A 25,000-nucleotide genomic window follows, 5' to 3' on the forward strand; every position below is an offset into this window, starting at 1 on the left:
GTGCGTGATTATTTTCTTTCAGGTTATCTGCAGTGTGTGTGTGTATATGTATGTTTCAGGTTATCTGCAGTGTGTGTGTGTGTGTGTGTATGTTTCAGGTTATCTGCAGTGTGTGTGTGTATGTTTCAGGTTATCTGCAGTGTATAGATGCTCAGACAGTAGGAGTGGTGCAGCGCTACAGTCTGCAGATCCAAACACTCTCCTACTCCCAGACCATCACTGCTGTAACCGGGGGCGACAGTGCTATCCCAGAGGGCTGTGCGGTGGCCATCGCCTCTGACCGCTGCACCGTCCACCTCATGCTAAAGGTACACAGCGCAAGGAGGGCCACAACGTGTGTGTGTGTGTGTGCGCGCGCACACGCATGCGCCGATGCACAGTTTATTAATTCATTCTTGGATGTGTAGATCTTCTGTTTCTATAGCAGCTAATACTGGCACTGTCTTCAAATGTATCTGCATGGTACACACTCACAACTCACACTCACACAGACACACACACACACACACACACACACACACACACACACACACACACAGCTGCTATGCAGTTCTGTGGTCCAGGTCAGACGACCCCACTGAAGCGTAAAAAGAAACTTTGACAGCATGAAAATATTCATCAACTCCAGTACATCACCAAAAGACACTTCTCTGCATAGTCTGTTTACATGCTATATTAGCACATTTGCACAACCCCTCCCTCCCTCCTGGACTGTGGCCGTACTTGATGCTTAATACTTTGGTAACGCTTTAGAATAACATGTGCTTATTAGGTATTAAAAGTGCATAATAAGCAGTTAACAATTCATTACTAACAGTTAGTTAACTGTTGTTATCCTTTAATAACATTAACTAACTGTTAACATGCAGCTTGTAAGTGTTAATAAGCAGCCTTTTAAGTTACTTACAAGCATATTTGTTAACAGTTGTAAGTGTTAACAAGCAGCTTGTTAATGGTGTATAAGACAAAGAGGTGGATAACTAATACGCTTATTCCTACGATCAACAGCACCGCTGCTGGAAAAAATTCTAGGGGAAACACTGTACATTATTCTCTTATATGTCCATATTACTATCCCCACCCTTTCAACTGTACAGTATATTGCATCTTGCTTGTGTCTGTTGAGGGGTCCACGACCATGGCACCCTTGACAGGGACAACAAAGAGGCAATAATCCTCAGCTGCACTCTGAATTACAGGCTCAGTCCCTGCCCTGTCATGCTTGATCATCCTTAAGCACACTATGTTGATATTTGATTTAGTTTATATAGTATATTTAGTATTTTAGTATCATTTTTATCTTCTACTGCAGGGGTGGCCAACCTGCGGCTCTTTGCCTCCTCTCGTGCGGCTCGCGGCTGCTCAACTGATGTTCTCACTTCTCCTTGGATTTATAGTTTTTTATTTTTTGAAATAGCCTATATTTCTAGTAAATGAAAATGCTTTTCATAAGTTGATAGTACTGGCAATAGTTAGGCTAGGCTAGGTTATGTTTAAATTAAAATAATTTTACTGTCATGTTATGGGTAGAAATCTAGCCCATAAAGAAGCAGAAACATTTGTTTCTTTAGCCAGGTGTAATGCTACTGTTGCAATCAGGAAAACCCTGATGCTAAGAGAGCTGTTCTACTGTCTATTGTACAGTGGAGTTTTATTACCGTATTTTCCGGACTATAAGTCGCACTTTTTTTTCATAGTTTGGCTGGTCCTGTGACTCAGGTGCAACATATATATATTTATATATGTTTTTTTCCTCTTCATGACACATTTTTTCACTGGTGCGACGTATAGTCCGGAAAATACGGTATATGTATATTACTTTTTCTGCTGTAAGTGCATGTTGTGTGTGATATCTGTATGCTACTGATACCTTGAATTTCCCCTTGGGGATCAATAAAGTATCCATCTATCTATCTCTAAGCTACTAAGCTAACTGGTGTAACCCACCTCCAGTGAATTATGCTAAGCTAGGCTAACTGGTGTAACCCACCTCCAGTGAATTATGCTAAGATAATTAACTGGAAGTGGGTTACACCAGTTAGCCTATGCTAAGCTAGGCTAACTGTCAGACTGGGTTATTGCTCACACAGAGAACATTTGTATCCTCTTATCTTCCTCTGGGTAGATGGCAAATAAGATAATTTCCCAAAAAGTTGCCATGTTCCTTTAAGATCCAAATTAAATTGTGTGTGTGTGATTTGGCATGTTCCTTTAAGATCCAAATTAAATTGTATGTGTGTGTGTGTGTGTAGGGCCTGATTGACGTGGAGAAGGAGGTGTGTAAGCTGTCGGGGAAGAAGGCTGACCTGCAGAAGCAGATGGACAAGCTCAGAGAGAAGATGGCCAAGAGTGACTACAGGGATAAGGTTCCGGCAAAGGTGCAGGAGGCCGACGCCGAGAAGGTGAGGAGCACTCAGACACAGACACACACAAAAAGGGATTGCTCTGTAGACGGCATGTTCCAGAAGTCAAGAGTTCTAAATGAGCTGTCAGCTTGAGCTGGAGTTTCACTCTAGTTTTTCTTCAGATTATTATTGCATGAGCCCTGCAGTGTCTCAGAAGACACTCTCTCTCTCACACACTCTTTATCTTTTCCCCAGATGCGACAGAGCCAGACTGAGCTTGAGAAAGTGATGGAAGCCATAGAGAACTTCAAACGAATGATGTAACTCCAGTTAGCATATACACACACACACTGTTTTTCTTGTTAGTTAGGGTTCTTTCTGCAGTTTTCTGGTCTGTGAGTTTGTATCTGTCGCTGGATAAGGTATAATAAAGCCTTTTAGAGATCTGACTTCTGTCCTCTCTCACTCACACACACACACACACACACACACACACCACCAGCCAATCATTTCTCAGACTACACCACTCAGCAGATGGTGGATGCTCAACACCCACTTGCGTTCTCCCATTGAGACGACTCGCTGAGCTGTTGGGATAGATGACAACTGTTAATTTAATCCCCTTTGAAATTAAATTATTTGGTAATCAGTTAATCTGTTTTAAGTCATTTTTAAGGAAAACAAAACTAAAATTCTAAACTTCCAGTATATTAAACTTGCCTGCTTTATTTGGAGCTCTATAGTGAACTGAACATGTGACAACCTGGCAGAACATGAATGTGTTTGGTGTGTGAACAGAACAAAGCATTTGAAGACATCTTCTTCAAATGCTTTGGACACCAATCATCATTTTTTCACTTTTCCATTTTAATAGACCAAACAAATAATCGATTTATTGAGAAAACCTGACTGGCTCATCAACTTTAAAAATAATCATTTGTAATCATAGCTGTAATTCCTCTCTCTTACACACACACACTCCATACCTCACCAGGTGTGGGAATAAATAGCCTTATTATATAGTTTATTTTATATATATTGGCATATATATAGTTTATATACTAAAGGCAGCTTTTGTTTTCTCAGTGCTCACTAATGAATGCTCACTAGGATCCTCTAGGGGTGTGTGTGTGGGAGGGTAGAAAGACCTCTGTGCTAGCAGTTATTATTTGTATTCACTGGTTTTGAGGAACAAACTTTCACAAAGTCAGACTCTACCAGTGACTTTTCTTTTAAAGCCTTAGCTGTAATTATTTTATTTCTTACACAGACACCAGTCATGTTTCTTTGGGGTGACTGGCTCACCCTGTCCACACTGAAGGGTATCTGCAAAGAAACACACACACAGACAGGTTTTGTTTTTTCCATGATAAGGATTTTATTAATTGGATTACTTCACGTGTAGTTTATTCAGGAGCTTTGTTCAGAGTGATGCTCTCAACATGGAAAAGAAAAACCAAAACAACACATAAGAAAACATAAACAAGTAAATAAAAACAAACGCGAGCCGCAGAGAGAAGACGGGCTACGCTCCAGAGTGTGTGTGGGTGTCTCCCTGAAGCAACGCTCCATAAAACACACACACACACTACCCCTACATAGCCCCTCTACCAACACAGGAAAACAAGCTTAAACTCCCAGCAGAACCAGAGATCGAAATGCATGTAGCAACTCCACACACACACTCACTCACTCACTCGCTCTCATACATGCAGACACTCTCTCTCTCACACACACACACACACACAAGCTCTGCAGCTGATCCTCAAACCCAAACTCCGCCTCTCGCTGGTGATTCTCCACTCCCTCCCTCTCACATCCATCTCTTTCCCTATCTTTCTAACTCACTCTCACATCTCTCTCTCTCCCCAAATGGTGACTCTGTCGCCCCCTAAAGGCTCCAGGGGTGGTGGAACTCTGAGGCTGGGAGAGGAGTGCAGTGTGTGGTCTCAAAGTTCCGCATGTACTTCCGTGCCTGACCACCAGGGGGGGGGGGGGGGGGGGGGGGATAGAAAGAGAGAGAAGTGTGTGTTAGAGGTTTCAGAGGGATTAATCTCTACAGCCTGACTGAGCAAAGGGCTACTTACCAGGAAGAGAGCCAGCTGCCTTCTGCCCTCAGGAGTCATGTCCTCACCTACACACACACACACACACACAAACAGACACACGGTTACAGCACTTATACGATAAAGCGCTCTAAATAAACAAAACATGTATGATTAGTGCAGCTGTTGTCAGATGTGTGTCCCCTCACCTACGGCCCAAGGAAAGGGTGTGTGTGTGTCTGTCTGGTAGGACTGCAGTACAGACACACACCAGTCATCATCCACCTCATATCTGCTGTAAAGCTCTGCTGTGGGAACGGGAACAGGAACAGGGTTCATAACACACACACGCGCGCACACACTAGTGTTGCACGGTGTATCGATACTAGAAAGGCATCACGATGCATTCACGCAAAAAACGATACGATTTCCGACGTTTCTAGAATCGATACTTTATTAAAATAATAACGTTCTGTGTCTGTGTGGACTGCTCTTACTCTCCATGCTCCTTGCACGCATCCAGGCAAGTGGGCATGTCAAGCAAGCAGCTCTGAGTGAGTGAGTGCGCGTGCAGCCAACGTCAACATAGTTCTTTGCCAACAGTCCTTGTATTGGCTTGGGGATAAAACAAAAGGTGAAGTGAGATCTGGAACTATTTCAGATACATCGCGGATAGTGCAAGCCATCAGGTACACAGAGGCCCGTTTGTAAAATATGTTTCAAAGTCATTCAGCAGTAGGCTACGCATAGAACTTGGCTAAGCACCTCACAGACATATCCCAACATTTTTAAAGAGTTCAAAGAATGACAGGTTAACGAATAGGCTATAGAAAACACCACTACATAATTAGTGCCAAGTTCATCTCTTCAGTTTTATTCTAGCTTAAGTGAAATGATGTTTAAAGCGATAAAGCGAAATTCCTTCATCAGTGAATTTTGACGAGACATTAACGACTTATCATACAGTGCTATCGTGATGAAAGCACAATGTTCACACTAGTATAATATTACCATAACTTGCAAACGATCTATTTAATATTCAGTCAGTACTACTGGTAATGTTTGTCATGCTATGCACATAGACTGCAATTTGTTCAATAATTATTGCCCAGATGTAGGATAGGCTACCCGAAATGCGCTAATTAAAGCCCACAGCATAATACCACCGAAGCATGTTGAGTCCTAATAATAATAGCGGCTTATTGCTACGTGGTAGCAAATAATGTTATCAAAGAAATATACGTAATGTAGGAATGCACACAGATATATTGCAACAGGTAAATAGGCTAGGCCTATCTGATGAAGATCTGAGTGGTTGGAAAGTCGTACTTGTACACTGGGAGCAAAGAAGACTATCTTCACCTTTTCTCCTTTGCAACTGTCAAAGAAATCCCATAAACACAGGAAGGCCTAGGGTAGCCTACACCAAATGGCCTAAAGATTAGGCCCCTCTGCATTCAGTGATTTGCATGCAGTAATTTCAACACTGACCTTAATCTAGCCTACTTTGGCTATTTAAAGGTATTGTATTACCAAAAACAATGTAAATGAACTATAACAAACAATAAAGGACTTAATCACACACAAACTACTATTTTACTACTATAAAAAAATAATAATTATGTAGGAAGTTTAGAACCCAGAATTGACCTGCACACTACAAAAGTGCACCAAATTCAACACAAATGACTCAATGCACTTGGAGGATGTCTGCGTCCTTTCTTTTCCAGATAATTTAGGATTTCGCCGTGGTATCGTTTCAGTATCGAGCACCGAGATATTTATGGCAGGTATTGTATCGAAGTCATAATTTTGATATTGTGACAACACTAGCACACACACACACAGCTTACCCTCCTCCAATTGTGATCCTGCTGCCAGCCACTGTCTGACGGATGCCACCCCCTCGTCTGTCATGATCTTTGGGTACCTGGAACACAGTGTGTGTGTGTGTGAGGAAGTGTATGTATGCATGACAGTGTAGGGACGAAGTGTGTGTATGTGAAAGTGAGACAAATCAACCATTATTTATAAAGCTAACCGTTTTGATTTCCCTGTGTGTGTGCGTGTATATATTGAGGCAGCCCCTCACCTGAACTGGAGGGTATCCCATCAACGTCGCTAATTAAAGTGGCGCTAAACAGAAATAGCCTGGCTTGAACTAGAGACTCAGGACCTTCCACTAACTCAAGTTTTCTGCATCTTGACCTCGTTTATTCAATCGAGGCCTAGGGCAGCTCGCATTTCTGCTCGTGCACGTATAGAAAAGTAACCCAACAGAGTAGATTGATGAGAAGGGGATAGATTTTGCACAAGTAAGGGAAAACTAGAGGAATCTACAGCATTTTTACTTGAAAGTCATTAGCCAAGGATGAAGGCATACATTTAAGCGAGGATCATGGTTTGGAATTAATCGCAAGTATCATTGACCTCCCGCTTGAACAAAACAAGTGTGTTTGAGTGTGTTCCACTAATTCTCGGATTGGGATAAATGCAGAGACCAAATTTCCCTCACGGGATCAAAAGAGTATGAATACTTATATACTTACTTTTTAAGACTTATCGAAATAAGCCAGGATTTGCCTTTAGCTTGCTTAATGGAATACCCTCCTGGAGGTGGGTGTGTATTTGTGTACAAAGTCACCTAAACTGGAATAGTCTCTCTCTCTCTCTCTCTCTCTGTGTGTGTGTGTGTGTGTATACTCACCTGAACTGGAGTAGTCTGAGCAGCAGGTCGTTGCCCCTGTTGGCGGTGATGTCTTCTGGACCCCTGTGGGTGCACACATACACACATAAATGTCAGAATGTGCGCGTGTGTGTGTGCGTGTGTGTGTGCGCGTGCGTGTGTGTTTGTGGGGGGGGGGGGGGGGGGGGGGGGAACGTACGTGGTAGTAATGATTTCATCTTTGGTTCTCCTGATGAGCAGAACCGGTCCCTGATACCTGCCAAAAAAGAGGAGACATTCCTCACATGTTCACTAGTAACATGAGACGTTACTCACATGTTCACTATTAACATGTTCACTATTAACTGGAGATGTTACTCACATGTTCACTATTAACTGGAGACGTTACTCACATGTTCACTATTAACTGGCAAATTCACCCTTCGCTAAGTCCCTCCTTAGTTACTGTTGCTATGCCTGACAAGCTTTAGGAACCTGCACGTCTATTACATAGGGGAGAACCGGGACTTTTCAATGAAATGTAATTTACAAAGACATCGTACCACACTGAAAGCTAATATTTTGTCACTAGCAACCTACATCTGTCCTCTGTCAAATACAGTTGGAATTTCATCTCTGAACAAAACCGTTCATGAGTTATTTAAGCAGAAGTCGAATGTGCGTTTTGTTTCATTTGACTCTCCTGGCCAGAATGAATGGAACAGGCATGGGGGACGAAAGAAACATAGCATTTAAGCTATGTACTTCCCACAACTTCAATATTTGACAACATATCATGAATGGTACTTCAAATAGGTGTTATTTTAAATAGATTGCTGATGGGCTATACATCTTGGTGAACGTCTGTTAACAACTTCTTGCCGTTATCCTGAAGCGTGTATCTCGCGGTTATGGAAATATCATGCAATATGCCATTTTTTTTTATAGTTAGAACAATATGTGTTCCTAATTATATCATTTTTCTATAGTGTAACATGTTATTTCACTGTGTCTTCACGTGGGTTAGGGCACCACACATCCAAATAAGTGCCCTTCGTGACCCACAGGCCTTCAGTCTCCATAGGTTAACATTGCAAAACTCGAAAAGCTTGTCAGACCTCCCGTGCCTAGTGACGGGTTGCTAAGCCACGATTGGCCTGTGGCGGTTTTCGGGTGTGGCTTAGCGAAGGGTGAATTACCATCACAAAAAAGTTAACAGTGGCTTATTAAAATAAATAAAGTGGCTGTATGTGTGTATGGCTAACATACTTGCAGAGTTGTTCTGCATTGTTCAGATTCATGTACTGCCTCACTGTGTATGTCACCAATGGCCCTGCGGACGGACACACACACACACAGACAAGAAACAAACACACACATTAGATCTGATGTTTCGACTAAAGCAGCAGTAAGACCCAGCGCACCCGAAACAGGAAACAGGGTCGGCCATGTTTGACCTTTGACCCTGGACTCACTCCAGCTGTCAGGCATGACCTTGAGGGCGAGGGGCAGAAGGTCGTCGAAGGAGGCATCCAGCACCAGAGCTCTGATTTCTGGGTAAGACATCACTGCCCAGCTAGCTAGAGGACACACACACAATTACATATGACAAGTGAGCACTGCTACCGGGAAAGAATGCCTGTCTGAAGTCGAAGGATTTAATGGCAGGAAAGTGTGTATTAAACATGTGACGCTCAGGTGTGTTTTAACATTGAGATGCTCAATCTGCAGATATTTAACAAGCTGTTTATCGGGCAGGTAATTAGTAGGGGTGTCACGATTCTCCAAATCCTCGATTCTATTTCAATTTTGATTTTAGGTCACAATTCAATTTGATTTTCGATCTTTTTTTAATGTTTTCTGTTTTGGGGGGGGGGGGGGCTTTTATTTTGAGACCGCTTTTCTATTTTGAAAAATGTTCCTATCGCAAGCTAGGCTACTAAACAACAGAACAGACAACTAGACATGAACATAGAGAACTGAAATAACACAGAATGATAATTTGACTGTTATAGCACACGCCGAAGAGACACAACGTTCGTGTTCACGGAATATTGCACTGTTAGTGTGCATTTTCTGCCTTAAAGTCATCTTGGACTCTAGCTTTAATGTTTACTGACATGAATGACTGACATGACATCCCTGAACCAGTATCTCAGGAAAAAAGGTTCTCCTAACAAGCCTGTATAATTTGCACATCTCTTTACACTGTTTTTACAACTCTTCTATATGTTTTATGCTACCCATATTAGTTTTATTTATCTATTTATTGTAAAGTTGTGGATTTGGATTAAAGTTGTGCATTTCGACGAAATCGTGACAGCCATAGTAATTAGTGTTTACCTGTCCAGGTATTCAGCTGGTCAGGTGTAGTGGTGGTGTTTACCTGTGCAGGTAATAAGCTTGTCAGGTGTAGTGGTGGCTAGGGTGGGTACCTGTGAATCCGCCAATGGACCAGGCGTAGACGACGATGTCAGTGAGCTGGAAGCCCAGCTTGTGCACGGCAAACTGGATGACCACGTCCATGGCATTGGCCTCGTTCTGAGGGAACGGCACGCCCTGGATGAAGAGTGGAGGGTGTGTGAGTGTGTGTATCTGAACGCTATGAGACCATCACCACACACACAAACGAACACAGCCGAGTCAAAAGCACACACATATCTCACACAGCAATACGATACACAAAACCTGGGTGACATTCACATCACTTTTGGAGGTTCTGAGCGTGTGTGTGTGTGTGTGTGTGTGTGTGTGTGTGTGAGAGTATGTTTATGTGTGTGTGTGTGTGTGTGTGTGTGTGTGTGTGTGTGTGTGTGACAGAGAAAGAGGTTACTGGCACTTACTGTGCTTCCTCCAAATCCAGGATGGTTCCAACCGAGTACAGAGTATCCTCCTGCACCCAACATACACATTACAACAGAAACACACACACACACACACACACACACACACACCATCAGAAACACACACACAAACATTGCATCAGAAACAAACACACACACAAACATTGCATCAGAAACAAACACACACACAAACATTGCATCAGAAACACACACACACACACACATAACATCAGAAACACACACACACACACACCACACAGAGTATCCTCTTGCACCCAACACACACATTACATCAAAAACACACATTATGTAGGAGCCAAATTGAGCTTCATGTTAATTCTTATATTTTCTTTGTTTATTAGCCGGAGTAAGTATGTGTGTGCATGTCTGTGTGCGTATGTATGTGAGAGTGGTTGATTGAGTATGGGCACAGGTCTGTCTGTCCCACCTACAGGAACCTGGAGGAGGTTGCTGAAGGTGGAGCCCCAGGGGGGTGACCTTAAGAGCTGTAGGCCGCAGCATGCGGGCGTGGCTGAGAACAGTTTTTTGACCGTGCTGCTGTGCTGACTAAAGCTTGGACTTTAATAGAAAGCCTTATAGTGTATTTATTTGTTTTTCTTTACAACAAACTGTCAACAATAAATGGTCAGAAGGGACCGACTTGGAACAAACCACTACTCCTCATCATTTCAAACACGCGTCAAGCAAGACTAGGATCCACTCAGCCACAAGTAGTAGACAAAATTGGAAAAACTTAAACGCTACTACACATTATATCAGAAACACACACACACACACAGAGTATCCTCCTGCACCCAACACACACACATTGCATCAGAAACACACAGAGAGAGAGAGAGAGAGAGAGAGAGAGAGAGAGAGAGAGAGAGAGTATCCTCCTGCACCCAACACACACATTACATCAAAAACACACATACACACATTATATCAGAAACACACAAACACACACACACACACACGCACACAGTATCCTCCTGCACCCAACACACACATTACATCAGAAACACACACACACACAAACACACACACACACACACACACAGTATCCTCCTGCACCCAACACACACACACACATTTTTTGGCATTTATAATCATATATATTAATATCGGCCAACTCAAATCGGTTTTGCCGATATTTGTCCAAATGTGCCTTTTTGTGTTTAATCCAACATACAGCTGGTTCAAATTTACTGTCACTAATTTTGTGGCGTGTTTCCCAGACAGTGCCTGCCTCTGCTCTGCAGCCTGTCAGTGTGGAGAAGAGCCTAGAAGCCTAGTAGCCTAACCCGTATCAGCCTGTTTGTATTTGTAGCCTACTTTTAGTACATTTAAGGTGTAAAGGGATTTACATCTACTCAATAAACCATCTTTAACTCTGTATATTGCCCATTCAGTATGCAATTTTGTTATTGCAACAGATCAATGAATATCGGCCCAGAATATCAGCCAAATATAGGTTATCCGCCATGCTAAGTCATAGATATCAATATCGGTATCGGCCTTAAAAAATGCATATCGGCTGACCCCTAATAGAGCCCCACACACACACATTATTTCAGAAACACACACACACACACACACACACAAACGGAGTATCCTCCTGCATTCAACACACACATTACATCAGAAACACACACACACACACACACAGAGCCCCCCACACAGAGAGCCCCTCTTACACACACTCACATAGAGCCCCACACCCACATTACATCATAAACACTCACACACACACACATATATATAAGTAAGTAAGTATAAGTATAAGTATATACTCTTTAGATCCTGTGAGGGTCTCTGCATTTATCCCAATCCGTGAATTAGTGAAACACACTCAGCACACAGTGAGGTGAAGCACACACTAATCCCGGCGCAGTTAGCTGCCTGCAACAACAGCGGCGCTCGGGGAGCAGTGAGGGGTTAGGTGCCTTGCTCAAGGACACTTCAGCGTTGCCTACTGGTCGGGGTTCGAACCGGCAACCCTCCGGTTACAAGTCCGAAGCACTAATCAGTAGGCCATGGCTGCCCATATAGAGCCCCCCAGAATATCTTTCTGCCCAACAGACACAAAGGTTATATCTGATGTAAAAATAAAACAAAACACAAATTATTTGCGAAATGATAACACACCCCCTACCCAATTGACAAAGGTAACAAAAAGGAAAATATACTTAGCACATAGTGACCCCCCCCCCCCCCCCCCTCCCCCGATGGTTTGAGTACTTTAGTGTAGTGTAGTGTGTTGACTACCATATATATTTACATCACCTACCAAATATATAGGCCATCATGATCATTTTGCCAACAGTGATGCAGAACCATGGATTTTTTCAATTTATGTTTTGTTTATGACTTAAACCAACATTGAGTTAAAATGTTGACTAAATTATTTACTATAGGCCTACTTGATGATAATATAGCCTGCCCCCTAACAGTCCTCTGGGCCTACGTACAAAATAGTGAATCATGTGATACTGATATTGATGCTGATTCAAGAGGTTGCAACTTAAAAGTTGTTAATATTTCAGTTCCAAAGAGAATCAAATTACATCGATTCCTCTCTTCCCAAAGTAACACTGTAGGTCCTACACCTCTCCTCCTAAAATAAATGGTAGGCTCTAACTGTTTTAAGCTACACACTAGTTTTACAAGCGCACACACACTAAATGGTACCCTGGAAATCCAGAGTTCTCGCAAGAGCACAATGGAATTGTCTCTGCGAGACACTCTGGCAAAGAACAATGATGCACGTTACTTTTACCCCAACATTCCGGGGAACCAGCTAAATTGATGAAGTCAGCGCTGCAACGTTGGAGGACAGTACACATTGGTCGTAGTGTTATCCGATTGCGTCGAAGTCCGAAATCATTCAGAGTAAACATGGTCTAGTGTTATCCAATTGCGTGCAGTGAGATTTTTAAATGTACTGTATGCTTGTTGCCGCCCCTCGAGTTAGGCAATTACATTGTTCTTTGCCAGACCCTTAATCTTTCTAGATTATCAGGGTCTGGATTTTCCAGGCTAACTAAATGGAGCGCTAGGGTTAAAATGCGGACTGCGCCTTTAACCTTCTAACACTGTTCCGGTCAAAAATGACCGATTTATACATTCCCTGTACCATAAATATGCCATTTTTCCTCAGATTGCCTCAAGGACTTATGATATGTGACTCATTTCTTTGAATTTTGAGTGATTTATTCAACTTGGTCACACTTTTTTTTGTTTACGGTCAAAAATGACCGTCATAGGAAATGAATGGGAAAGAGTATAATTTTCATCAAGGAGATGAACGACATCTCCATACACGCACTTGTAAGTAAACTGGCAAATGTATTGTTGTAGAGTTATAAATATGTAATAGGCTACTTTACTTTGTAATTATGGCATATGTCTGTTTCTTTCCACACTTGCAACTGCCTGTACACTTAATGTGCGCCTCCTTATTGCATTCTTCTTTACTTTACTTTTAATCCTGCCTGCCTCCCTTTTTTACCCTACAATGTTCAGTGCTTTGAGTACATGATAAAGCGTTCTTTTAATCCTGCCTGCCTCCCTTTTTTACCCTACAATGTTCAGTGCTTTGAGTACATGATAAAGCGTTCTTTTAATCCTGCCTGCCTCCCTTTTTTACCCTACAATGTTCAGTGCTTTGAGTACATGATAAAGCGTTCTTTTAATCCTGCCTGCCTCCCTTTTTTACCCTACAATGTTCAGTGCTTTGAGTACATGATAAAGCCTTCTTTTAATCCTGCCTGCCTCCCTTTTTTACCCTACAATGTTCAGTGCTTTGAGTACATGATAAAGCGTTCTTTTAATCCTGCCTGCCTCCCTTTTTTACCCTACAATGTTCAGTGCTTTGAGTACATGATAAAGCGTTCTTTTAATCCTGCCTGCCTCCCTTTTTTACCCTACAATGTTCAGTGCTTTGAGTACATGATAAAGCGTTCTTTTAATCCTGCCTGCCTCCCTTTTTTACCCTACAATGTTCAGTGCTTTGAGTACATGATAAAGCGTTCTTTTAATCCTGCCTGCCTCCCTTTTTTACCCTACAATGTTCAGTGCTTTGAGTACATGATAAAGCGTTCTTTTAATCCTGCCTGCCTCCCTTTTTTACCCTACAATGTTCAGTGCTTTGAGTACATGATATTTTTATCTATCAGCACAATACTACAGTAGGCTATTTCCACTAAATATTCAGCTCAATATTATGTGCAAGACCAATGTTTACTAAGCATGCCAAAGCTTTGATCTCTTGGTATCCATAATGTTACGTTTTCTCATGGTGAGATGGCATCCTGAAATATGTTTTAGACAAGGGGCGCAAGGTTCACGGAGGTGAATGGCTGGACAAACGCGAAATGACAAGGTGTTAACTAAACAATGTAGTAGGCCTAAGGTAGACAGGCCTAAGGTAGACAGGCTTGGTGTTAAAACTATGAAAACCTTAGGCTAGTGTCACAGTTAACTTCAAGCACAGCTTACACACCAGAAATAAAAATTCAATATCAGCATCACGAGATTCATTATCGGAAAATCCTGACAGCGAACCCGATGCAAAGCCAAAGCGAGAAAAAAACAACTTCATATATGATGTCTTTTTAAAACAATTTGTTGACCTTTACCGTTTCATGGCTTCTGCTGAGAAACTAGTCTAGCCACACACACTGAACTTGAATCAAGCATTCTTCAGAACGCAGCTGATGAACCCGTCTACTTTTACTTGCAATGAAATCCACTAGTAAACGGAATACACTACTTGCGGCGTGATATTAGGAAAGATGTGAAGCACAAAACCCGTCGTCATTGTCAGCGGCCTGTTATAGCCTACATAACAATAGCCTGTGTTATACAGAAATATAGCTTACCTCTGACCGACAGACCCCCCCCCCCCCCCCCCCTTTAAAAAAACTCAGCAGATCTATACGAATTGCGTGGGTCTCATTTTCAAGTCGAAAAAAAACGGAATTCCGTTTAAAAACGGAAGAATCACACCCCTGACACACTCACACACACAACTTACCTTCCAATGGAGTGTTCATGCAGCCGACCTCGTAGAAACCAGCATTTCCCTCACAGCAAATCACCTGTCAGACACACACATTTAGAGCCGATACACACACACACACACACACACACACAAACACACACACACACACACACACAGTGTCGCTCTCTTGCGCACACACACACAGGCTCACACAAGCACAGAGTCGCTCTCTCTACCTCTCCCAGGTGGCTCAGCCAGTGGTCTAGCATAACTGCAGTACTGTAGCTGCTGATAATTAAATAGAATTTTGGACATTGAAGGCAGCATGAAGGATACATCTACGCTGCCTTCAAAATTCGTCAGCATTTCACAGAAATATTTTCACAGAAATTTAAGGCAGCATTTCACAGAAATATTTGATTTGGACATGCCTCGTCCCCATGTTAGATATCCTTATCTTATAAGGCATTTTTTCCCGTTTCGTATAGACCCACAGTCTCACACAAGCACAGAGTCTCTTTTTTCTTTCTCACTCACACACACACATACACAAACACAATCACAATCAGTCTCTCTCTCTCTCTCTCTCTCTCTCTCTCACACACACAAACACATTCAGTCTCTCTTTCTCACACACACACACACACAAAGACAATCAGTCTCTCTCTCTCACACACACACACAAACACAATCAGTCTCTCTCTCTCTCTCACACACACACACACAAAGTCTCTCTCTCTCACACACACACACACAAACACATTCAGTCTCTCTTTCTCACACACACACACAAACACAATCAGTCTCTCTCTCTCACACACACACACAAACAGTCTCTCTCTCTCACACACACACACACAAAGTTCTCTCTCTCTCACACACACGCCTTACTAGAGTTTTCCCGTTGGCTCCCCCCTCTGAGCGGCGATCTACAAACATGGTGTCGATCTCGTTCCCATCACACGCAATCAACTTGCTCCTCTGACCGTTGAGCTGGACCAGAGAAAGAAAGTTATTTACTGACAATTTAAATATCATTAATTAGAGAGAGAGAGAGAGAGAGAGAGAGAGAGAGAGAGAGAGAGAGAGAGAGAGAGAGAGAGAGAGAGAGAGAGAGAGAGAGAGAGAGAGAGAGAGAGAGAGAGAGAGAGAGAGATATCATTTACTCTCTGGGAACAAAGACCAGAGAATACTGCAGGGTGAAACCCAGTGTTTCTGTGTAAGGGTTGTGTGTGTGTGTGGTGTGGTGTGGTGTGTGTGTGTACCTCCTCTACCAGGCGAGCCTGTCCCTGCTGCAGCATGGGTCTCATGGCTTTCTGCAGGAGCCCCACTGAACCAGGATACAACATCCTCCTCCCAAACGAGTGTGCGATCAGGAAACTACACACACACACACGCTAGATCACAACAGTATCATTCCATTCCATAGAGCTTGACAGTGTGTGTGTGTGTGTGTGTGTGTGTGTGTACCTGATGATATGGCAGGAGGGAGTGTGTGTGTGTGTGTGTACCTGATGATGTGGCAGGGGAGCATGTGTATGTGTGTGTGTGTGTGTGTGTGTGTACCTGATGATGTGGCAGGGGAGCATGTGTATGTGTGTGTGTGTGTGTGTGTACCTGATAATGTGGCAGGGGAGCATGTTTATGTGTGTGTTTATGTGTGTGTGTGTGTGTGTGTGTGTGTGTGTGTGTGTGTGTGTGTGTGTGTACCTGATGATGTGGCAGGGGAGTGTGCGGACTGTGTTGAGGATGCTGTCGGCTGCTCCTCTGTGTCGTGGCTCAGGTTTCAGCAGAGACACGCCCCCTTTAGACAACTTCCTGTGGAGACAAAGTCAGGACAGCGTCTGCTAAATGTATAGATGTAAATGTATTGCACACTTGTAATGTTAAGGTGGATGTTAATGTTTTTAGCAGTTTTATAGGAATCTATGTACTGAGAACTTCCTCATCCTTCAGAAAAGTCAGCATTAGCATTAGAGTGGTGTTTGTATGTAGCGTGGTGTTAGTGGGAAGCTACACCAGGCGCGTAACTGAAACGTTCCGTCCGCGACGCGTAAAATCCATTTTAGAACACTGGTCTATTTTATTTGAACGTACGCGTCGCTATCACGTCTGGTGTAGCTATTTCCATTGATTATAGTGGAAGCTAATTGCAGCAGACGCAACGCGACCGGAGCGCTTCAGCTACGTGCCTGGTGTAGCTTCCCTGTTAGTGTGTAGCGTGGTGTTTGCGTATACCATGGTGTTTGCGTGTAGCATGGTGTTTGCGTGTAGCATGGTGTAGCATGCTGTTTGCGTGTACCATAGTGTAGCATGGTGTTTGCATGTATCATGGTTTTTGCATGTAGCATGGTGTAGTGTGGTGTTTGTGTGTACCATAGTGTAGCATTGTGTTTGCGTGTAGCATGGTGTTTGCATATACCATAGTGTAGCATGGTATTTGCATGTAGCATGGTGTAGTGTGGTGTTTGCGTATACTATAGTGTAGCATTGTGTTTGCATGTAGCATTGTGTTTGCATGTAGCATGGTGTTTGCATGTAGCATGGTGTTTGCATGTAGCATGGTATAGCATGGTGTTTGCGTATACCATAGTGTAGCATGGTGTTTGTGTATACCATAGTGTAGCATGGTGTTTGCGTGTAGCATGGTGTTTGCGTATACCATAGCGTAGCATTGTGCTTGCATGTAGCATTGTGCTTGCATGTAGCATGGTGTTTGCGTATACCATAGTGTAGCATGGTGTTTGCGTGTACCATAGGGTAGCATGCTGTTTGCGTGTAACATGGTGTTGCATGGTGTTTGCGTATACCAGAGTGTAGCATGGTGTTTGCGTGTAGCATGGTGTTAGCGTGTAGCATGGTGTTAGCGTGTAGCATGGTGTTAGCGTATACCAGTGTAGCATGGTGTTTGCGTGTACCGTGGTGTTAGTGTGTAGTGTGTCTTTGCATGTACTGTGGTGTTACAGATAGCGTGGTGTTTGCGTGCAGCGTTATGTTTCCGTGTAGAGTAACGTTTGCATGGTGTTAGTGTATAGTATGGTGTAGCATGTAGCGTGGTGTAGCAATGCTACAGTAGCATGTAGCATGGTGTAGCATTGCATGTAATACAAACTAGAGCATATAGTCTTAATCACAAGTTGAGGTCTTCTACTTTTTACATAGACCATACCAGCCTCTACACACACAAACGGAACTCACGGGTTGCTAACTTCTTTCCAGTTGAAGTCTGCTGGCCAGTGGGAGAAGTCGAAGTCGTAACTAGCCAACTTTTTCTGCAGAGAGAGAGAGACACACACACACACACACACACACACACACACACACAGTATATAAACATGTGCATACTACTGTATAAATACACAATCACAAAGCCATCTACCTGCACACACAGATACATACACCCCTTACAAACACACAAACACACACTCACACACACAAACAAACACACACACACCTTGTTGCTGGGTATGTGATTCTTCCTGGTCTCCTCCAGGATGGTAATGAACTGGACATACTCAGAGTTTCTCCAGCGACCCCAGCCTGGAGGTTGCAAAACAAGACGCTGTTTTTTTATTTCTGACTGGAACCCTGTGTAGTCATGGTTACAGAAGTGCTTAACAGTGATTGGTCCACTCACCTCTCAGACAGGCCACGCCCAACAGACAGACCAGCACGGTGCCGACATACTGGCTAAAGGGGACCAGCTTACTGCTGCAGATATACCCTGCAACACACACACACACACACACTATTACAGACTAGCACAATACCAATATACCGGCTCACCATGACCAGCTTATTGCTGCAGATATACCCTGCAACACACACACACACACTATTACAGACTAGCACAATACCAACGTATCAGCTCACCAGGACCAGCTTATTGCTGCAGATATACCCTGCAACACACACTCACACACACGCCCCTTACCCTTCCTGTAGAGGTAACACAGCAGCAGGGGGGAGCTGTAGTAGGACAGGGACCAGAGAGCTGAGGCCTATAAACAAACACACACACACACACACAGTAGTCAAGGACATGACATAACCAGGTAAACGTAAGCCATATCCACTGGCATATCATGTCCTGTTCAGCTCTGACCAAAATGTCCTGTTAAAATGTGACCCCTGCATGGTGCATGGTGCATACACCACCCCCCCACCCACACACACACACGTTATGTGTTTGTAAATGTCCTATATAGATAGACAATGGGTCCCACCCCCACGTCACGTGCCATAATGCGGGCTGACACCCGAAACATAGCTGGCAGTTCATTCGCAGTGGAGCTAACTCACGATGATAGCGCAGATACACGGTAACTTACCGTGACTGACGTCAACTCACGATGATAGGGCAGATGCACGGTAACTTACCGTGACTTGACATCAACTTACCCAGCCCAGGATGCTGTCGGCGTGCTTCTCCAGGCTCCGCGGCTGATAGGGCCATCCCTGGACACAGAAGACGACCCACAACGCGTCAGTTAGAGCAGTCAATGATAGACCTTCATTCAAAACAACCCTGTAACCTATGCTACATGCCATAATCCACAAGCTAACTGTTAGCTATGTAATGCATTCAATAACATAAGAGATACGACCACGCTGAAAGTAGAGCAGATGTTGTCACTAGCTATCTCATCTATCCGATGCATTCCTCTGGGTCATTCAGCACTGCTGAACGCTTTTGCTTTTAATAACACTTCCGCACTTAGCTAGGACGGCTAACGTCAAACGCAGGCTAGCGCGTTTTGCGCAATATTCAGCTGTGTGCACCCTGGTCGTCTTACTGGGGGTGTTCTATCACTCGCAAGAGACAACACACAATCATACCCTTCTCGCGACCCTTCCGTCGGGCCTGGCAGTCTCCGGTGAGCGGTGAGTGCGATTAAGATTGGGCCCAAAGAGATAGCGATACCATATCGGGCCGGCCATTCTACTCGGTTGATGTCAACGGAAACTCGTACGGTCCAAAACTAACGCCTGCGAAAAAGGCGAAACAAACAAAAAAGGTGACGTCATTCGTTGCAGTTTTTATGATTGTGAACTAGTAAAATAAAAAAACGATATCTAAAATAAACAATATTGAAATAACCCTCAATCAGTGACACTCAGACATTTTCACATTCAAACTTCATGCAAAACAGTAGGCCTACGGAAATCCAACATGATGTCACTGCCTTAAATCCCGTTCACTAAATAGTAATGATGTCTGACACTGAAGAGTCGATACGTGCTTCAAACCATTAACTACAATTCCATTTAAACCACTGCTCCGAAGGTTGCTTTACCCAATAACACAATACACTAATCCATCAATCTTGTACTTGTAAAAAGAATGATATCCCATTCTTATTTCACTAGTCTTAGAGCCTCCTGTCCACTGCCGAGTGCAGCCTTGGCACTTCACCAGGAGAGGTCGCAGTTACTGCTTCGAGTAATGAACCCATTTTCGAAAACAATTGTTCTCAGTGGGTCAGTGCTTCATCAAAGCTTCATTTGCCCATCAGTGCCCATCACTAATCTACACACCAGTGCTTCATTTGCCCATCACTAATCTACACACCAAATTGTCCCACTACTAGGGGGCAGCCGTGGCCTACTGGTTAGGGCTTCGGGCTTGTGAACGAAGGGTTGCCGGTTCGATCCCTGACCAGTAGGAAAAATGTGGGTGGGGAAAGTGGTTGAGCAGTGCTCTCCTATTCTACATCCACAGCTGAAGTGCCCTTGAGCAAGGCCACTGTAGCATCTGGGTTAGTGTGTGCTTCACCTCACTGTGTGCTGTGTGTGTTTCACTAATTCACGGATTGGGATAACCAAAAAAAAAAGGGTCCAAATTTCCCTCACGGGATCAAAAGAGTATACTTACTTATACTTAATCTACACACCACCAAAGCTTCATCAGTACTAAATGGTTCAAGGGGAGATCACATTGCTCACTAATTCACGGATTGGGATAACCAAAAAAAAAAAAGGGTCCAAATTTCCCTCACGGGATCAAAAGAGTATACTTACTTATACTTAATCTACACACCACCAAAGCTTCATCAGTACTAAATGGTTCAAGGGGAGATCACATTGCTCAGCGCAGCGGCAGGCCAGCTCTTGAGCATGCAGGCCGTTGACAATAATATGTTTCATATAGCGCAGCGCTGCCGCTTGCATGTACGATGTGAAGCCCCTTCAGGCTGCCATTTAGTGCAGTTTAGTTGCAAGTTTTCTAATGAGTGCAAAACTCATTAGAAAACTTGACTGCACTGTAAAGTAGTGATGGTGAACTGAAACTTTCTGAACCAATGAAGCTTTCAATCCAATTGTATGGAAAAAAGGTTCAGTACTCAAAGCTTCAGAGCTCTATGAGGACCTCTGCTGGTGAAAGTTAGGATAGCATTGTGTCACGAATTGTTTCACACACATTAGCCATGAATGTTTTTGAGTCGAAAATGAATAAATGTTAAGTATGAATTAATGGATAAATAAATAACTAAGCCTATTTGGGACCCTGCAATTGCCTTCTCTACAAAAAACAATAAAGGTAGTACTTTGGCTGTGAACATTTCTTGGGTTTGTAAACAAATAAATCAATTTAGGAGGGAGATGCATGAAGAATGGGCATGCACATTGCACACACATTTCTGTGATTATATTGAGTAGCCCTACATAGCCTAGACCAACTGTAACCTGCGTTGTGTTGAAACTGCGCAATTCAGGCCTGCACACGCCTGGACTCGACCCCGCGAAACAGCAGCACCTCGGATCGGGAGTCGAGCGTGCTGACAATCGAGCTAAAAGCCCAGGCTGCTAGCGTTCATGCCAGCAGCACTCTTGACTCTGTTGACTCTCCTTCAACAACCCACAAAGGCGCGCCACGTGTTGTGCAACTTTAAAGCTTTGAATTCAATTTAGAAGCAATCACATGGGTGTGTGTGAAACAAAGCTTCGGACGTCACTGGTTACGTGATTATCACAAAACGAATCAAGCTCCGATACAAAGCTCCATTCCAAATTGGTTCATGTCTTCGATACACGCCTCAAAGCAGGGGGTTCATGGGTAACATCACTACTGTAAAGTTACAGTTGAAGATGACTATTGCCAAACACACACTCTCTCACACACTCTTCTCAGCCTGCCTCAATGATGATATATACACATACACATACACACACTTCTCAGTCAGTGTCTCTCAGTGATGTATAAAGTACTGGAGACCAGGAACAGCTGGAATCTTCCATCCAGTCCAGAGTGTGTATGTGTGTATATGTATGTGACATCCAAGTATGTTACTCAAAGAGGAGCCTATTTGTGTGTGTGCTCTGTTTTTCAATATGAACTCTCTGACCCCGAGACCCACAGTTTATTTACTTGTTTATTTATGTGTTCATTTCATACAGAAGATACATGATCACGTGATTGACATATAAAGTGTGTTAATACAACAGATACAGCATCATTATGTGTTTATTTTGTGTGTGTGTGTTTAAGTTACAGTACCAGGCAAATATTAAAAAATATCAAAGAAAAGTTAAATAATTAAAAAAAATGAAATTATGCATGTTTGTGCGTGCATTCATGCATGTTTGTGTGAGTGTGTGCGAGTGTGCGTGCGTGTGTGGTATGTGTGTGTGTGTGTGTGTGTGTGTGTGTGTGTGTGTGTATTTATGTAGAGTGTTCCTGTGCTCCTGTTCAGGAAGAGTGTGAGATGGTTCTTCTCTGCAGTGTTTTTATTTACACTGATCATATCTGAAATCACAAACAGCAAGAATTTACCTCCTTATCACATCCACAAACAATAACACTTTACATCCTGTCTACACTCTCACCTGTCCAACTCCCTATACACACTAGTCTCACCTGTCCAACTCCTTATATACACTACACTTTCACCTGTCCAACTCCTTATATATACACACTACACTCACCTGTCCAACTCCTTATATACACTACACTCTCACCTGTCCAACTCCTTATATACACACTACACTCTCACCTGTCCAACTCCCTATACACACTACACTTTCACCTGTCCAACTCCTTATATATACACACTACACTCTCACCTGTCCAACTCCCTATACACACTACACTCTCACCTGTCCAACTCCTTATATATACACACTACAGTCTCACCTGTCCAGCTCCTTATACACATTACAGTCACCTCCAGTGGGCTTCAGATCCTGGGGGGGGGGGAGAGTTTATAACTTTAATGTTTATGAGTTTATAACTTTAATGTTTATGAGTTTATAACTTTAATGTTGGGAAGACAGACACAAATAGAGGAGAGAGAGAAGATAAAACTGGATACAGAGAGGGAGAGAGAGAGAGCACGTACCATGTAAACAGCACCCTGTGGAGGCTGTAGAGGAGAGAGGGAGGAGGGAGGGGGGAGAGTTATGTATAATGATATGTATATGAAATATGTTCACATGCATTGTCCTTTTTAATAATACAAGTTCCTATTCTTCATGCCAGTAAAGCACTTTGACTTTGAGAAAAAGAGGGTGGAAAGGGGAGGGAGACTGAGGCGTGCGTGCTCACTCACATCACACGTTCTTTACATCCATTTGATCTTCAGCGCAGAGCTTCTGGAACGCTTCTAATGTTCTATATGTGTGTGACATGTAGTGGTGTTCAAATGTTCTATATGTGTATGACATGTAGTGGTGTTCTAATGTTCTATATGTTTGTATGACATGTAGTGGTGTTCTAATGTTCTATATGTGTGTGTGACATGTAGTGGTGTTCTAATGTTCTATATGTGTGCGACATGTAGTGGTGTTCTAATGTTCTATATGTGTGTGACATGTAGTGGTGTTCTAATGTTCTATATGTGTGTGACATGTAGTGGTGTTCTAATGTTCTATGTGTATATGACATGTAGTGGTGTTCTAATGTTCTATGTGTATATGGCATGTAGTAGTGTTAATTATTCTGTATGTATATGAAATTGACGCAGTATACAGTGCAGTACACAAGTGCACACGCACACACACACATATACTTTAGTTTCCAGTGCTATATAAAATATGACATTCAAAGATATTTAAATATGTATATGGTTATAGTCTTAGATGACGTACACTTGCCTACAGAGCGCCCCAACACACACTCATAATAATGCAACAATGAAATCATTCACTCTGGAGAGAGAGCATAAGAAAGAGAGAGAAGAGAGAGAGAGAGAGAGAGAGAGAGAGAGAGAGAGAGAGAGAGAGAGATGAATGATGAGAGAGAGGGAACCATGGAGGGTCAGGAACTGAGAGAGATTTCATCATTTTCTGTGCAGGAAATAGATGCTGGGATCATGAAATATTTACCAGATAAGGGGGGGTAGGTACAACAGGAAGAGAAGAGGGAGAGAGAAAGAGAGAGGGAAAGATGGAGAGAGGGAGAGAGAGAGGGAAAGATGGAGAGAGGGAGAGAGAGAGGGAAAGATGGAGAGGAAAAGATGCAGAGAGAGAGGGAGAGAGAGGTAAACAAGTGTTTGCTCACTTGTCTGAGGTCTTCAGGATTCTCATAAATATTTTCCACCTCCCCACAATAAGAGGAATGCTCCACTCCTGTAGAGAACACACATACACACGCACACACGCACGCACGCACGCAGGCACACACACACAGACAGACAAACACACACACACACACACACACACGGTCATGTGGTTCTATCTGAGAAACAGACAGGGATCAGAACAATCATGGACAGAGTTAGAGGAGGAGAAAATGATGGACAGAAACACAGAAGGCGTGATATGACTCACCGCGGCGACTGATACTCTGTGCCCGTCGCCATAGAAACACCCCAGCAACCATCGTCGTCACAGGAACCAGGAGCAAAAGAGCAGACAAGGAGGGAAGCAGAGAATGGACAGAACCACTGGGGCTCTCTGAGAGAGAGAGAGAGAGAGAGACAGAGGGAAAGAGAGAGAGAGGGAGAGAGACAGAGGGAAAGAGAGAGAGGGAGAGAGAGAGAGGGAGAGAGAGGTTATACACAATCCAGAACTGTGCAGAGACTCATGTGTATGAGTATGTGTGTTGGTATGAATGTGTTTGTGTGTGTGTTATCGACTCTTTGGCAGGCAGCAAG

General features: G+C 43.2%; 3 protein-coding genes across 13 annotated transcripts in view; 1 reads left to right on the forward strand and 2 right to left on the reverse strand.

Moving 5' to 3' along the window:
• vars1 (valyl-tRNA synthetase 1) overlaps nt 1-18,652 on the forward strand; it is a 38,838-nt gene extending 20,186 nt beyond the window's left edge. The window contains exons 29-32 of one of the 2 annotated variants that reach the window (XM_042108028.1): nt 130-308; nt 2,253-2,402; nt 2,601-2,695; nt 18,637-18,652. In XM_042108028.1, the coding sequence (XP_041963962.1) occupies nt 130-308; nt 2,253-2,402; nt 2,601-2,669 (398 nt within the window). In that variant the 3' untranslated portion in view covers nt 2,670-2,695; nt 18,637-18,652. Of the gene's footprint in view, nt 1-129; nt 309-2,252; nt 2,403-2,600; nt 2,795-18,636 lie in introns of those variants that run through there. The other variant, XM_042108027.1, reaches the window with a different exon arrangement.
• abhd16a (abhydrolase domain containing 16A, phospholipase) overlaps nt 1-19,895 on the reverse strand; it is a 29,963-nt gene extending 10,068 nt beyond the window's left edge. The window contains exons 1-20 of one of the 3 annotated variants that reach the window (XR_006034777.1): nt 19,746-19,895; nt 19,308-19,364; nt 18,841-18,907; nt 18,544-18,630; nt 18,361-18,446; nt 18,105-18,178; nt 16,617-16,724; nt 16,172-16,286; nt 15,798-15,899; nt 14,940-15,003; nt 9,899-9,948; nt 9,491-9,614; nt 8,531-8,635; nt 8,325-8,388; nt 7,276-7,332; nt 7,098-7,160; nt 6,244-6,320; nt 4,600-4,698; nt 4,433-4,479; nt 3,923-4,320 (exon numbers count right to left, since the gene is read on the reverse strand). Coding sequence is in view for 2 of the 3 variants with exons in the window: in XM_042108037.1 (XP_041963971.1) it covers nt 4,237-4,320; nt 4,433-4,479; nt 4,600-4,698; nt 6,244-6,320; nt 7,098-7,160; nt 7,276-7,332; nt 8,325-8,388; nt 8,531-8,635; nt 9,491-9,614; nt 9,899-9,948; nt 14,940-15,003; nt 15,798-15,899; nt 16,172-16,286; nt 16,617-16,724; nt 18,105-18,178; nt 18,361-18,446; nt 18,544-18,630; nt 18,841-18,907; nt 19,308-19,364; nt 19,746-19,847 (1,632 nt within the window). In the remaining variant the exon portion in view is untranslated. Of the gene's footprint in view, nt 1-3,698; nt 4,321-4,432; nt 4,480-4,599; nt 4,699-6,243; nt 6,321-7,097; nt 7,161-7,275; nt 7,333-8,324; nt 8,389-8,530; nt 8,636-9,490; nt 9,615-9,898; nt 9,949-14,939; nt 15,004-15,797; nt 15,900-16,171; nt 16,287-16,616; nt 16,725-18,104; nt 18,179-18,360; nt 18,447-18,543; nt 18,631-18,840; nt 18,908-19,307; nt 19,365-19,745 lie in introns of those variants that run through there. The other 2 variants (XM_042108038.1, XM_042108037.1) reach the window with 2 other exon arrangements.
• A 2,616-nt stretch (nt 19,896-22,511) lies between these two features.
• Nucleotides 22,512-25,000, reverse strand: part of g6fl (g6f-like) — a 21,399-nt gene continuing 18,910 nt past the window's right edge. For 5 of the 8 annotated variants that reach the window (XM_042108036.1, XM_042108034.1, XM_042108031.1 and 2 more), the window contains 5 exons: nt 24,675-24,800; nt 24,406-24,473; nt 23,246-23,269; nt 23,041-23,090; nt 22,512-22,653 (listed from right to left, as the gene is read on the reverse strand). In XM_042108036.1, coding sequence (XP_041963970.1) covers nt 22,635-22,653; nt 23,041-23,090; nt 23,246-23,269; nt 24,406-24,473; nt 24,675-24,800 — 287 coding nt within the window. In that variant the 3' untranslated portion in view covers nt 22,512-22,634. Of the gene's footprint in view, nt 22,654-23,040; nt 23,091-23,245; nt 23,270-24,405; nt 24,474-24,674; nt 24,801-25,000 lie in introns of those variants that run through there. The other 3 variants (XM_042108033.1, XR_006034774.1, XR_006034775.1) reach the window with 3 other exon arrangements.

The sequence above is a fragment of the Alosa sapidissima genome, chromosome 10, assembly GCF_018492685.1.
Source record: "Alosa sapidissima isolate fAloSap1 chromosome 10, fAloSap1.pri, whole genome shotgun sequence".
NCBI lineage: Eukaryota > Metazoa > Chordata > Actinopteri > Clupeiformes > Clupeidae > Alosa > Alosa sapidissima.